The 16,847-nt window shown below is 34.9% G+C and overlaps 1 protein-coding gene across 1 annotated transcript in view; it reads right to left on the reverse strand.

Annotated features, from left to right (window-relative positions):
• Positions 1-14,426, reverse strand: part of LOC148609417 (coadhesin-like) — a gene marked incomplete at its 5' end in the record, with an annotated part of 31,562 nt that extends 17,136 nt beyond the window's left edge. Inside the window, 3 exons of the mRNA XM_088541334.1 lie at positions 4,623-4,802; positions 5,658-5,837; positions 14,234-14,426. Of these exons, the coding sequence (XP_088397460.1) occupies positions 4,623-4,802; positions 5,658-5,837; positions 14,234-14,426 (553 nt within the window). The remainder of the gene's footprint in view (positions 1-4,622; positions 4,803-5,657; positions 5,838-14,233) is intronic.
• Between the last annotated feature and the right edge of the window lie 2,421 nt (positions 14,427-16,847).

Here is a 16,847-nt window from a genome sequence, read left to right on the forward strand (position 1 = left end):
TGAAAAGTACATTTGAATTTATTAACAAATGGGAACTTTAAATGCATGTTTATTTTGTCAATAAATTCATCAGCTTGATAAATTTATCCATCGTCATCAAACAACCGACTGATGAAATAAACATTTGTTTATATTTACCGCTCTTTCGGAATTAATGTGTCCGGTTTTTACTGTATTATTATGCTGTTTAAGCAGCTATATAGAATTTAAAAATAATATATGTTGTGACGTGGCTCAAATGAAACATAAATAACAATATGGAATAAGTGAGCAAAAGTCACGTTCAAAAGGTCAAAAGAAAATAAAACAAAATAAAATATTGAAAAAAACATAAACAAAATAAAGAAAATGAGCACAAATTTTCGGCCTTTCGGCCTTCGTCACAGGAAACAAGTATTGATGAGAAAACTAACAACTGTGACACCTATTATGGAGACAAGATGCCCTTCAAAATTGATCTTGATAACTGTGAAATATGCGACAATGTCAAGATCAAACATTATAAAATTGTAAGTGAGATGACGAATAACAATTGAGAACCGGTTATGGTGACTACATAATTCGGGTTTTGACATTCATTCCAAAGGGGCGGGCAGTACCAAGAAAGCTGATGATATGCTGTTCTAGAGTTTCGTTTTTTTTGTTGGAACATGTTTCCAAAAGGACATATACTTTCATGTCGCCACCCGAAAATGATCACCGACTGGACAATCCTTTCCATTGGTGACTCTATGTTCGTGTTCTACAAATCGATCACCCAATCTTCGACAAATAGACAAAGCTGGGTCCTATTTGAGTTCCTATTGCCACCCCACCTAACTGGGTTAGAGTTTGCCATCAAATTAAAGTGAAAGGTATTGAGGTTGAGGACAAGCCTTAAGACGAAGTCAATTTTGGCATAAAGTTTGGATCTTCTGTCAAGGAGTAATCAAGGGAACCAAGGTTATAGCGGTAATCAAACGAATGTTATCCAGGGACAAAGACCAGACATGGAAAACAGACATACACAACAAAGAACGTAAATTAAATAAAATCATACATACAAAGTAACAAAAGCAAATGAGCTACTCGGACTCCACAAAAACTGGGAGCATGGACCAGGTGCATCGGTAGGGTAAGCGTCCTCTGCTTTTCTAGAAACACCCGCCGAGTTGCTCATAAAAAGTCAGGTCCGGGGTAGACAAACGAGGAAAGGAAAAACCATGATCCGTTGAATAAATCAGTTTTCATGGTGCAGATGGATACACCATAACGATCCACGAGTTCATGATGACGACCATAAAACTTTTGTAGTGATGACTTCAATCTTGTAGCAACATGACCCTGTTCCATACGCAGGAGCCGAAGGGATGTTGCCACAGATGAAAGGAAAGTTGACAATTCTGAATGAAAAGTCATCATTTTTGTCGTTAAGTTTGGTCAATAGTTTTTCTTTACCATCGATTTCTAAGTGTAGGTCAAGATATGAGGCCGACTTCACAGTGTCTGTAGTATCCTTTTTCTCAAGTTCGTTTGGGTAGATACGTTGTATCAAATACCTGAAATTAGGATTGTTAAAGATAATATGCCATCTATATAGCGGAAACTGAGATTGAAGGATCTAGCCAAACGATATTCTTTCTTTCTGATCAAATCAGCTATAAAGTCAGCCTCATAAGAGTGAAGAAATAGGTCAGCAAGTAAAGGAGCACAATTTGTTCCCATTGGAATGCCGACCTTTTGTTGAAAAACACGTCTATCATATTGGACAAATATGTTGTCGATTAAAAATTCCAGCATTTCGTAAACATCTTCCTCTGTATATTTGGAAGATGGTTTGGAATTATTTATTACAAAAGTATGAGGAATCTCTACCAAGAACTATATATTTGTATCTAGGTGTACCATCTTTTTTGGAAAAACAACGATGTATAATGTTTTTAAGTCGGGATTTTAATTGAGTATGGGAAATAGAAGTATATAGTGTTGAAAGATCATAGGTTTTAATGCTATTATATTCAGATAATAGTCTTGAACTGATTGTCTCCAAAAGATCTTTCGAATTTTTCAGGATCCACATTGAAATAATACCACTACGGGAGTAACAAGTGTTGTGGTAGGACTGCAGACACTCTTTGACAGTTGTGAGTATAGAAGTTAAAAGTTTTGAAAAGGTTTGGTGGTACATTTTGCAAATCCAGCTATGAAACGTTGTTTGTGAAGTTTAGACATCCAGTACATAGACGGTAAATCACAATCATCGTCCTTGGTAGAGAGAACAAAAGAGGATAGCACAGATTTATGGTTTTCCACAATCTCTTCTTTGGAGAGAGTGGTAGCAGTATAGGTCTTATCACTGCTATTATTTTCTACGTCTACCTCTGATAATAAACATTGGATATAAAACGTTTAGCAGACAAAAACAATGTTGTTTTGGGCTTTGTCTGCTTGTACGACAACATATTTGTCATGTATAGTAGACAATGTTTTTGCTACATCGGGGTCTTTAAAAACTGATGTAGCCTTGGCACTCATTGACCAACTTAAAACTTTCATTCGTTTCAAAATTAAAGACCTCACGGCCTTTAACCACTCTGACAGCGAGTCAATGTATTCTTGTTCTTGTTTTATCCATTTTCTTGCATAGTCCTCGATGGCATCCATAAGAACTTTAAAGTTATAATTCCAATTTATGGAGCGTGGTTCACGGTACTTGGGACCTTAGAAAGGACATTACGCAGAGATTCGTTTTCGATAATGGTTAAATCTCCCGTAACGACGTGACCAGAAGGACCATATTTGAATGGAAAGGTTTTGAAAGAACAGTCAGGTGGTTTAGCCTTGAAGTTCTCAATCTCGAGGTTTAGCAATAGTCTTTTATAATTGAAAATTTTGGATGCGATGGGTGAAGTATAGGAATATGAAATAATTGGTATGGATTTGTCTTTGAAATATGGGGGAATTTTGTTGGTAACGTTTTTCTGATGGAGGATGTTAGCCAAATCTATACCTTTGTGGACAAACGGTAGTGGTATCATTTTTGGAATGCTTGTATACAGGGCTGTCACCCCTAGTGAAAAGTTTGAAAAGACTACTGAGGGCATTAGTAGAGTTCTTGGTTTATGAAAGTAGAGTATCCACGATGGACATGAACATGTCGTGAAGAAAAAGTAGAATATGTTCAGTAGGACATCTACAGGCTGAGACAATCTGTCTCCCAGGGTTCCCATTTGCATATATCTTGGGAAGCATATAGAAGCGTGACTCTCTGGGTTTAGTTACAACCAAATCGACGGCTTCTTTTTTGGGAGATCCTGATTATCTATTGGTGTTGAAATGAATTTCTTGATTATTTTCTGATTGTCATTTGTATTATTAGCCCGGAGTTTGTAAAATTCAAAATCTGAAAATTGAAAATCACACTCTGAGACATAGCATTGAGCATCCCAGGCAACAACAGCTCCATCATTGTCCGCAGCTTTGATGACAAAGTCTGTACGAGAGTTGATATTGCAGAGAGAGGCCTATTCCTCAGTTGTCCAGTTATCTCCCCTCAGGGATTATGTATTCAAGTTGTCAATTTGGCTTTGAAAAGTTCAAATGTACTGGTCAAGGATGGGATTCAGTGGGGTTTAGGGACTTTGGAACGGCCTTGACAGAAAAAAAATGTGCCTTAAGGTAGGAGTTACGTACATGAACGCTCCTTGCGGATTACGGAAAAAACGTTGTCGTTGCCGTCACTACGCGAGTCATTTCCCTTTGACCACTGACTAAACATGTTCGACAGCAATCGAAATTCCCGTGAATATTTCGTTCGTAAAATATATTATACTAAATAGTATAACCTTAACGGAAAAGAGAGACAAGAAAATAATAATGCACACGAAAGTAATAACGACAATTTGTAATGAAAACAGGATAGAAGAGTAGTAGATATCTGGCAGATATGCTGAAACTCTGTTTTTGCATAATTGCAAATCTGAGCGAAGATATTATCATGTATCCATTTTTTTAAATTTTGAAGAGAAGTTTTTTTCGATAAAAATACGTGTTATAAATTAAATGAATATACAGAAAATGCATTCGTAAAATATAGCAATCTGAAATAGAATGGTTACACAATGCTACACGTATTTGTAAATCGCCTTCTTGAAAAACTTTCTTTCTCTGCCTTTTCGGTATTTTAATTCCCTTTTCCAACATCTTTGAATTCATTTGAAAGTAAAGAAAACAACTGTGCCCAGGGCCTTCCGTTCACTAATTTTGCCATACGTACTATACATGAAACAAGTGTCGTGGCAAGCCTAGCCTTTCATTTGCAACCGTATAACATGTAAAGACGTGTGACGTCGCCGTTACCGAAAAAAAAGGCGTTTGTCGTATAGCTTGGACATGAGTTTTCTTTTTCCATCAATCTCTACATGTATTCAATATATTTAGCTGAATTGTATGTGTCTGTAGTGTCTACAATGTCAAATTAAGGCTAATGCGATGTAAAAAATCCCCCAAAATAGCGGAAACTAAGACCAACGTATCTAACTAATAGATGTTCCTTTTTGTTTTGGATCAGATCATCTATAAAATCACCTGCATAGAAGTGAAGAATTTAAACAAAACTGAACAATTATACACTATGATTATACCTGGACAAGGCAAACTAAGAGTACAATTATGTGTTTCTGCATTGGTTCCTAAGCAGTGTAATCCACCATTAGCTGGAGTCGGGTTATTACAGTTCCTATTTCTAGTTTGAGTTTGAGTTCCAGATCCACACGTCACTCCACATGATGTCCAACTTGTCCACGTTCCCCAGTTACCATGCACTGCAATGAAAGGTACATTTCAGTGTAATTCACAAGTGGGAGTAATGTCAACTTTCAATTTACTACAATAAACCGATACCAGACATCAACTTAGAATGCCTGTCTATTGAGTCAAGAAATGTATCACTTTTAACTAGTATCCAATGTCATCAAACAAGTGACTGATCAAGTAAATATTGGTGAATATTTACCGCTGTTACGGAATAAATGTTATGGTATTTACTGTGTAATTATGCTGCTTAAGCACAGCTGCTAATATATGGAATTTAAGGTTCCTTGGTAAAAACATTATAATCTGTAAATGTACTTGAAAAGTCGAACAATATCAAATAAAATTTATTTTATACTTTAAAGAATATGATACTTTTAACCAAAATAGTATACCTATGTTTGTTATTCTATATCATACTTATGCGTATTAGATTTACAACAATAGATATAAAATATACGCATAAACGACAGAAACTGGACATTCGTATTGTATCATCTATTATACCACGAACATGTGACAATAATGGTTCATATGACATTATTGTGATTTTTATGTTTAGTTCAATCAAAATGCTTTTCATTGACAATTTAAATGAAATTCCCCAGATGATTTGATTCACATAATTTCACTCGAACTCATGCACAACATGTATACGCTTTGTTCAAGTGAAGAACAAGTAAAATACTTTGCCTGTGTATTTCATGACTGTAAATAGAATACGTGAATTTTTTTATTTCAACAAAATACCTAAGTATAAAAAATATAAAACATACGGTACTTGGAATGACATTCTTTTGCTTCATTCAGTTTTACAGGAGAACCTATAAAATAGAGGCATGTATTTAAATGTATTGCGATTTTACCTGGACAAGGTGGTACATAGGTGTTACAATTCTGTGTTTCTCTATTGGTTCCAGAGCATTGTAATCTACCATGAGCTGGAGTCGGGTTATTAGAGTACCTATTTCTAGTTTGAGTACCACCAGTTCCACATGTTACTCCACATGTCCAAGTTGTCCACGGTCCCCAGTTACCATTCACTGCTAAAGAAGGTGACAAGTACATTCAAAGTGATTCAAAATGGCATCAAAATAATACGCATGTCCATTATGTCAATCTATTTATAAGATTGAGACTTTTGCCGAATGTCGTTAAAAAAAAACAACTGATGAAATAAACGTTCAAAAATACATCCCATCAATCTCTAGTTGAAAATTAAGGTGACAAAATTCTACTGCGTCTTGCTGTATCAATGGTTCATTGTACAAGCTTTCAATAGTACATGTATATTCATTCAGAGTAGTCGGTAATGTAGACCAAATGAAAGAAATAAGCGTTTTTAGAAATACATTTTGTAAACAAAGCAAAACTGCCAAAGTGCATGTGTCTTTACAACTCCAATATAATAAGCATTTATCTTTCTCGTCTTGTGAATTTACATTGGTAGTTCACCAACTTAGACCTTAGTAATATTATTTTAAAATGAATCGGCAAAAAATACCGAAGTGTCAGCAATATGATAATTCATCAAAGGGATGTTGCCACAGATGAAAGGAAAGTTGACAATTCTGAATGAAAAGTCATCACGTTTGTCGTAAAGTTTGGTCAATAGTTTTCCTTTACCATCGATTTCTAAGTGTAGGTGAAGATATGAGGCCGACTTCACAGTGTCTGTGGTATCCTTTATCTCAAGTTCTTTTGGGTAGATGCGATGTATCAAATACCCGAAATTAGGATTGTTTAAAAATAATACGTCATCTATATAGCGAAAACTGAGATTGAAGGATCTAGCCAAACGATATTCTTTCTTTCTGATCAGATCAGCTATAAAGTCAGCCTCATAAGAGTGAAGACATAGGTCAGCAAGTAAAGGAGCACAATTTATTCCCATATGAATGCCGACCTTTTGTTCAAAAACACGTCCACCACACTGGACAAATATGTTGTCGATTAAAAATTCCAGCATTTTGTAAACATCTTCCTCTGTATATTTGAAAGATGATTTGGAATTATTTCTTACAAAGTATGAGGAATCTCTACCAAGAACTATATATTTGTATCTAGGTGTACCATCTTTTTTTGGAAAAACAAAGATGTATAATGTTTTTAAGTCGGGATTTTAACTGAGTATGGGGAATAGAAGTATACAGAGTTGAAAAATCATAGGTTTTAATGCTATTATATTCAGATAATAGTCTTGAACTGATTGTCTCCAAATGATCTTCCGAATTTTTCAGGAGCTACATTGAATTAATACCACTACGGGAGTAACAAGTGTTGTGGTAGGACTGCAGACCCTCTTTGACAGTTGTGAGTATAGAAGTTAAAAGTTTTGAAAAAGCTTGGTGGTACATTTTGCAGATCCAGCTATGAAACGTTGTTTGTGTGGATTCTTGTGAAGTTTAGGAATCCAGTACATGGACGGTAAATCACAATCATCGTCCTTGGTAGAGAGACCAAAAGAGGATAGCACAGATTTATGGTTTTCTACAATCTCTTCTTTGGAGAGTGTGGTAGCAGTATAGGTCTTATCACCGCTATTATTTTCTACGTCTACCTCTGATAATAAACATTGGATATAAAACGTTTTACAGACAAAAACAATGGGCTTTGTCTGCTGGTACGACAACATATTTGTCATGTATAGTAGACAATGTTTTTGCTACATCGGGGTCTTTGAAAACTGATGTAGCCTTGGCACTCATTGACCTACTTTAAACTTTCATTCGTTTCAAAATTAAAGACCTCACGGCCTTCAACCACTCTGACAGAGAATGAATGTCTTCTTGTTCTCGTTTTATCAATTTTCTTGCATAGTCCTGGACGGCATACATAAGAACTTTAAAGTTATAATTCCAATTTATGGATCGTGGTTCACGGTACTTGGGACCTTTAGAAAGGATATTACGCAGAGATTCGTTTTCGATAATGGTTAAATCTCCCGTAACGACGTGACCAGAAGGACCATATTTGAATGGAGAGGTTTTGCAAGAAAAGTCAGGTGGTTTAGCCTTGAAGTCCTCAATCTCGATGTTCTGCAATAGCCTTTTATAATTGAAAATTTTGGATGCGATGGGTGAAGTATAGGAATATGAAATAATTGGTATGGATTTGCTTTTGAAATATGGGGGAATTTTGTTGGTAACGTTTTTCTGATGGAGGATGTTAGCCAAATCGATACCTGTGTATACACTCTAAAGCTAAAAACAAATCAAGACTACTGAGGGCATTAGTAGAGTTCTTGGTTTATGTAGGTAGAGTATCCACGATGGACATTAACATGTCGTGAAGAAAAAGTAGAAATATATTCAGTAGGACAGCTACAGGCTGAGTAAATCTGTCTCCCAGGGTTCCCATTTGTATATATCTTGGGAAGCATATAGAAGCGTGACTTTCTGGGTTCATTTACAACCACATCGACGGCTTCTTTTTTGGGAGATCCTGATTATCTATTGGTGTTGAAATGAATTTCATGATTATTTCCTGATTGTCATTTGTATTATTAGCCCGGAGTTTGTAAAATTCAGAATATGAAAATTAATAATCACACTATGAGACATTGCATTGAGCATCCCAAGCAACAACAGCTCCATCTTTGTCCGCAGCTTTGATGATAAAGTCTGAACGAGACTTGATATTGCAGAGAGCAGCCTATTCCTCAGTTGTCAAGTTATGTCCCCTCAGGGGTTATGTATTTAAGTTGTCAGTTTGGCTTTGAAAAGTTCAAATGTACTGGTCAAGGATGGGATTCAGTGGGATTTAGGGACTTTGGAACGGTCTTGACAGAAAAATGTGCCTTAAGGTAGGAGTTACGTAAATGAACGCCCCTTGCGGATTACGGGAAATAACGTCGTTGCCGTCACTACACGAGTTAATTCCTTTTGACCACTGTCTAAAAATGTTCGACGGCAATCGAAATTCCCGTGAATATTTCGTTCGTAAATTGTATAGTATAACCTTAGCGAAAAAGAGACACCAGAAGATATTCACGAGAAAGAAAAAAAAATAATGCACACGAAAGTAATAACGACAATTTGTAATGAAGACAGGATAGAAGAGTAGTAGATATCTGGCAGATATGCTGAAATTCTGTTTTTGCATAATTGCAAATCTGAGTGAAGATATGATCATGTATCCATTTTTTTTAATTTTGAAGAGATTTTTTTCCATACAAATACGTGTTATAAATTAAATGAATATACAGAAAATGCATTCGTAAAATATAGTAATCTGAAATAGAATGGTTACACAATGCTCCACGTATTTGTAAATCGCCTTCTTGAAAAACTTTCTTTCTCTGCCTTTTCGGTAATTTAATTCCTTTTTCCAACATCTTTGAATTCATTTGAAACTAAAGAAAAAAACTGTGCCCAGGGCCTTCCGTTCACTAATTTTGCCATACGTACTATACATGAAACAAGTGTCGTGGCCTTTCATTTGCAACCGTATAACATGTAAAGATGTGTAACGTCGCCGTAATAAAGTTTGACGTTACCGAAAAAAAAATAAAAGAAAAAAAAACGGTAAGTTTTTCCACAATAAGGCGAGCATGACAGGTTAACGAGTCCCTTTGTCAAGTGATTTTTATACATTTTTCGATAGCTATTACAGCTGATAATTATATGTTATTTTTTAAAGAAAATTCTAGGCACGGTTATTTCACAATACTAAGAAATAATTTAATACCTGCCGTTTGTTTTTGTTTTTTTTTTGCAATTTCCCTACATATCCTATGTGTTTTCATCATTGTATTTGTGTATTTCAAATCTATGTAGTTAGAAAATGAAATCCGATCCGATGTCATTTTTTTCTGTCATGTGATTGCATTCGAGTCGATCTTCCCGTATGCAAAATTTCAGAAAAAATTCTATGACGCGATATTTACGTATCTCCTACCTTAAACAAGAGACGGCGAAAGAAATATTGGAGGTCAGTTTGTGTCTTGAATGAATCAGCCACAAATACAGTAGAAGCACAATTTATTTTTTTTGAGTCGCCTGAGGTCTATCGAACCTGGAATACAACGGACGATCACGTCAATGTCGCCTTTGTTGTGTTTGTGGTTTGAGCAATTGAACAGTTCCCGATCACGAACTTGGATTATTGATTGTATTCTAATTTGTTTGCTGGAAAACAAGATGTCAAACAATTCATTGTTGTGCTGACAAATTCTTTCGATAATATTCTTTGTAACTATCGGATGACAATGATAAAGGGGCTTATTTTTATGGGGTCCTTTTACAAGTTTATGTTGGACAGCTTGAACTGTATGACGCATCAGTGATAACGAGTATTAACGAGAGAGGGATTAAAGCTTTGAATAAATTCGTCCGGAGCAAAAAGAGGAAATAACAACTTCCGACCTCTACCACAGAGACAAGGTGCCGTTTTAAATTGATCTTGATGAAAATGCGTCAGTTCAAAATGAACAATCAAAATTATAACGACCTGACGAAAAGAATAAAAACAACCGGGTTATAGGGACTAGAAAGGCCTATTATCAGCTTTCTATTGACTGTCCACCCCTTTGGAATAAATGTCACACCCGGATTATTTAGTCAGAAAATGTTGGCTCATTTTGTTTATTATGTTACGTTTTATTTATATTCTATTTATATGTAGTTCCTTTTTCACTTTTAACGTGGCTATTGCTAACTTAAACACCGACCATATTTATACTTGGGGGGGGGGCGGGGGGAGGGGCTGGTATTTTCAATATTGCTAAATATGTTTTTTCTGCTACACTTACAATTATTTCATTTTTTCTAAAGAATATGGCAGATTTTTTTTGGCAAGTCAACTTAACGATAAACAAAATATGGAAATATTATATAAACACCCAGGGAGTAAAGATTAAGATCGATCAGATATTTCATTCTATTTCAGACTAAATAATTTTCTTAGTAGATTTACATCTCCGGTTCCTAAAATAACTTTTTTTTATTAAAAAATGGGACGAAAAAATCAAAATCACGATTTGTTTACGTAAGTTTCTTGTTTTTAGGCAATATAATATACAAATCTTTCATTTTTGTGGTGTCCAAAGTAATGTTTCCTCTCTGGAACTGAGGTGGCTATGGATTAAGAACATGTCTTTATATCAAATAGCTAAAATTAGGCTAGAAAATATAAGGTCACGAGTAAAAAAAACCCCAAAAAAATCCTTCCCAACCATCCAACATTTTTTGTGAGGGTTGGATGAAATTTATTTGCCCTAAACAAGGCATGGCTTTGTCTGTTGCCAGGAATTGGATTAGGTTCTGCTTTTTCTTTCTAAGCAATAACGGAGCATGAGAAAGTATGGAACTCGTGCAGGCCTGGAAGCTTCCCCTCCAAAAGCACAAGAAAGTCTGGGACTCGTGCAGACGGGAAGCTTCCCTGCATATTCTGCAATAGCACGAGAAAGTCTGGGACTTGTGCAGAGAAGCAGCCAACGTCACAATCAATTGTACATGGCCAATCTATAATGATCACCTTGTATAGAACCCCAAAATATATCAATTAGACAAGGAGCAATATATGATGTAATTCATGATTGTATATAATATCTAATTAACATTCTTGCACACTTATATTGAAAATAAAGGGTGACAGGAGATAATCTTGGCGTAGTCATGTATGTACATTGAAGGATGTTGAGAAAGAGTAATCAAGGGAACCAAGGTTATAGCGGTAATTCAAAGAATGTAATCCAGGGAAAAAGACCAGACATGGAAAACAGACATACACAATAAAGAACATAAAGTAACTAAAATCATACAAACAAAGTAACAAAAGCAAATGAGCTACTCGGACTCCATTTAAAACTGGGAGCATGGACCGGGTGCACCGGTAGGGTAAGCGTCCTCTGCTTTTCTAGAAACACCCACCGAGTTGCTCATAAAAAGTTAATTCCGGGGTAGACAAACGACTAAAGGAAAACTATGGCCCGTTGAATAAACCAGTGTTCATGGTGCAGATGGATACACCATAACGATCCACGAGTTCATGATGACGACCATAAAACTTCTATAGTGATGACATCAATCTTGTAGCAACATAACCCTGTTCCAGAAGCCTATTTGTTAGATTTCTAGCGCGATACAAAAAGTCGGCATAGTTTCGGCAAGCTCTGGCATAACTTATGAGTTGTGATACGAACACTCAATTCGCAGGTGCCGAAGGGGTGTTGCCACAAATGGAAGGAAAGTTGACAATTCTGAATGAAAAGTCATCAGATTTGTCGTAAAGTTTGGTCAATAGTTTTTTCTTCACCATCGATTACTAAGTGTAGGTCAAGATATGAGGCTGACGTCACAGTGTGTTGAATGAGCGTTCACAGTGTTGAATTGTAGATGACTTGGCATTTAGTGTTTTTGTAGAATCCTTGAATAATCTTAACTATTTGGCAGGGATTCGATAGTGTCTAAGTACCTTCCAAAGAGTATTTCTGTCAACTATGTCGAAGGCTTTCTTGAAGCCCACGAAGTTGATGGAGAGAGTTGATTGCCATTCTATCGACTGCTCAATGCAATTCTTGTTGGGAAATGGGAATGTCGTACCTCCTATTACCATATCGTTGTGGGAGCAAAGATCTGCAAGGAGTTGATGTTACAAATTCCTTCCTTCCCCGTGATAAGTTCTGTCCCTTTCCAAACTTTGGCATTTATGTCACTCATTAGAATCAAGATGTCATGTGGTGTTATTTTAATCCAGGATAGCTTGGGGCTGGTTGTAAAACTCCTGTTTGTCTTCCTTCTCTGCTACGTTGGTTGAGAGTTGCATTGAATGACTGTTACTTTTTTGTACCTTTGAAAACAATCTTGCCATGATAATTCTTTCGCTAACAAAATTTCATTCGATGAGTGATTTTGACATTTACTGAGAAAGATTCCAATTCCATTTTCAGGGGCGGATTCAGGCAGGGCGCATCTAGTGTGCGCCCCCCCCCCTTAAAATTAGCAAAGCATGGGTTTCAGGGGGAAATTTAAGCGGTTTAAGATTGAAACTTTAATTTCTCGCTAATATTACCACAAAAGATATTTACGTTGCACCCACTCAAACATTTAACCTCAAAAACGTTTTCGTCTCGCTTCGCTCGGCGAATTATAACTGTGCGCCCCTAATCCAAAATTCTGGATCAGTCCTGATGTTGATGGTTACCATCCTTTTTGGTAATCCCGGGTACTGTAGAGTTTGCCTCGAAGATAGTATGACCGCTCCAGATGATTTCCATCTAACTTCGTCCCAAAATATCATGGTTGTAGCACCCCATTGTATGTCACATTAAGAACTATTTCTATTATTAGAAGTAAGTTCTCATTGCTCAAATGTATAGCATAGTCTTCTATAATCGGACCATCTGGTATTTTTATCTCTTCTCTGTTATAATGTTTAGTGGTTGTTTGTGTATTTTTGTGCAGTTTTCTAATACTTTCTTTAACATACTGTATTAATATAAAACAAAAGTCTCTGGATATTGATATCCATTTAGTTGCTCTTTATAACATCATTAATTTCGAAACTGTAAACCGTAAAATTGTAGTATTAAAGACATTGATAATAAACTTTCTCATACATAATTAAACATGTTGAATGGCAGTTTATGGTTCATTCACTACATGTACATGACATTCCTCTACTCCTCTTCCTTCTTTGAATTTTTTTTCTACCTAAACTTTTTTTGATGAAAAACAGAATACAACATTATTTTTTTTTACCATTGTGGAACTTAAATTATTTTTTTCTAGCCACACATTTTTTTTTATTTTTTCTTCAAAGTAAAATTAATATTTTTTTTTCAAAAAATATCCCAGTCCCCCTTACCAAACCCTCTCTTTTTCTAATGGCAATCAAAAGTTGTCTACCTATTATCCTTGTGTCCCATCCTATTGTTCATTTCATCATCATTCCATGTTCATTTTGTCATTTTAAGGGTATGATCTATTGAACCAAGATATGATACCTCTATTTATTATTCTATATCATTTTTATGCGTTTTATATTTACAGTTATAGATATAAAATATATAAACAAATGATGTAAAATCGACTTCCGTAATGTCTCTTCAATTGTAGTTAATACATGTGTCGAACACTGTATTTTTATCGTAAAAAGCAACACTAGTTCACATGAAATTAGTTTGGTTTTTATGTTCAGTTCAATCAAAATGATTTTCTTTGTTAATGTAGATGTAATTCATGGAAAGACTTGATTCACATAATTTCACTGGAACTCCATCACAACATGTATACTAAAGCTAGTAAAACGCATTTCCTGTGGATTTCATGACTGTGAATTGAATACATAAATTCTTTTTTTCACCCAAATACCCACATGTAAATATTAAAAATAAAAATAAAACTTACAGTATTTGAAAAAAAACATTCTTTTGTTTTGTTCAGCTTTACATCTGATTATGTAGAATAAAGGCATGTATTTAAATGTTTTGCAATAATACCTGGACAGAAAACATTAATGTTACAACTCTGTGTTTCTGAATCGGTTCCATAGCAGGGCGGTCCATCATTATAACAGTATCTATATCTAGTTTGAGTTCCAGATCCACACGTTACTCCACACGATGTCCAACTTGACCACGCTCCCCATTCACCATTCACTGGAAAAAGAAGTACATTTACTGAAAGTAAATTTCAATGTGATTGCATATGGAATGATATCAACTTAATATGCATGTACATAGTATATATATTTACAGTTTGAGACTGCCGAATATCGTTAAATAAACAATTATTGTATTAAACGTTTGAATATATTTCCCATCACTCTGTAAAGTCGGGAATTAAGTTGTCGATATTCTACTGTGTTTCGGTGGTACATTTGTGTTAATTGTTAAGCTTTCAATCATTCATGTAGCGAATTTGAAATTGTAGACAAAATAAAAAAAATACTTATATGTTCAAATCTAAACATGTAACATATTGTGTGAGATTGCAATTATTTGACCATTAAGAGGCAGTGCCAATGACCATGAAGCTTCATATAGCATATTGGTGGAAATTGTCAATCCTAAATAGGTGTTTGGGTCCAATGTTAAATTATTAAGAAAGGTTTGTCAAAAAATGAATTTCTGTTTATATTTTTATAATACCTTAAATTTTCAAATATAACCCAAATAGCACGAACTAATATTTATCATGACTGAAGCGAAGTTCAATAACCCAAGTGCATAAAATTGCTTAAATTAATTAATCTGTATACAGGAATACGGAAACAAAATAAGAGTACAGTTGTAAAATTGCCTAGTTTCAATGGCTAGAAATAATTTATATATTGATAACAGAGACAATTTTAAAGTCATTTTACTCAAAATTCATTGATCACATTGCAATAATGAATAAACAACAACACCAGGCATGACTTCTCGCAAAATTATCAACTACAGAAATGGGTGGAAACAAAATATTTGGAATTCTGATGGATTTATCCCGTCTAAATTATCTGAGCTCTTCATCCAAGGATACCGAAGACGATAAGCAATGCAGGCAAGAAAACAAATGTAATGTGAAGTAATGATCAACTTGAATTTAATATTTTCCGTGGCCATTGCATTTCTAGGACTAAAAATAATACGACAAATTTAGCTTTCTGCCTAACATTCCAAATAAACAAAACATGCTATAGTTTAATAGGGATAAAAAGTGATCTTACTGAAGAAAAGTAAGGCTTAATTCAATGTTCCGCTTCCTAAGTACAAAAAACAAAAATTCTGAAAACAACAAACAGGACAAACAAATCAAAACAAACACAAACATCTGTAACAACATTATAAGATTTCACCAACCGATGTCTCAAGACTTATATGTATAGATACGTTTTGCATGTTTCAATGAAAGTCGAAAATGTAGTACATTTATTACTAGTTCTGTGCTTCATGTGTTCTACCTTCAAAAGATGTGATGCCCTGGTATACACCACAAAAAAACTTCAATTATGTATGATGTTATTTATGGAGCATTTTTTCCTTAAGGAACCATTCGAAATGAGGAGTTCTTTGGTTTTCATCAAAGAAAGTTTGCAGCAGTTGCTACAGGTCCAAAAAGCTTTTTGTTTCCTTTTGTCTTTTGTTGAACACAAACAAAGCTCCACCCCACCTCTATCCTATACTAATGATTTCAGAGACGGGATATTGGATAGATATTTAGAATCATAACAAACATTTTTTGTTTGAAGACAATAAGAATATGCTTAAAGAACATCTTGAAAGGGAGAAATCCCGCGTAAGAATCTTTCGAAAGTAAACATATAAAAGTATTTTCATTATGCATTGTTTAACCTACATTCTTAAAACAAATTTAACAGCACTTGAAAACAACAGATTATGCATGCGAAGATTGAGTTCTTTGAAACCTAATATCAGAATGCTCATTATAAGCTTGGACAACAATGCTGCAGATGGATCTGAGGATCTATAAGCAGCTGTCGTCTAATTTGAAACCATTGGGAACGGCAAAAAACTGTGTTGTAAAATGAAACAGGTTTTGGCTTCATCAATCAGTATTCAGAACTAGAGTGTAAAGTAAGTCTATGAAATCAAAATTACTTGTATGAAAACTGCACTCATAATTCGATTTCATATTATTCATTGACCCTTCAAAAGTTGTGTTGCTCTATTGAGATATCTTGTCAATGTTTACCGATTTGTTTTACCACACTTTCCTTGAATTTTTGTTGCTCTAGAAAGAAAGAGGGTGGACTGGTGTTGATCGCAATTTTTGACCTTTTTGTAGGGTGTAGATAATACGTTTATTTTTAAACTAATTATAAATAGTGAACAACACAATCAACGTTGAGCAAAAAAAAAAAATCAGGAAATGAAATCTTGGTGAAAACGACATTTTCCTAGTACATCAGGGATTCCAACATTCTACTGAAATTTTGAAAACACTTGGCTTAAAAATGGAAATTCCTTTTTTTTTCTCCATAAAGATCAGAAACAATATCTTTCTGAAGATGATATTATTTCTGGACTATTAGTTGTATTTTATCCTTTATGTACATATATATACGAAACCTCATTGTAAACCAGTCATCAAATTAAATAATATGCGAAT

The sequence above is a fragment of the Perna viridis genome, chromosome 8 (assembly GCF_037379345.1).
Source record: "Perna viridis isolate PV_CMFRI_1.1 ecotype Kerala chromosome 8, ASM3737934v1, whole genome shotgun sequence".
In the NCBI taxonomy this organism is placed as follows: domain Eukaryota; kingdom Metazoa; phylum Mollusca; class Bivalvia; order Mytilida; family Mytilidae; genus Perna; species Perna viridis.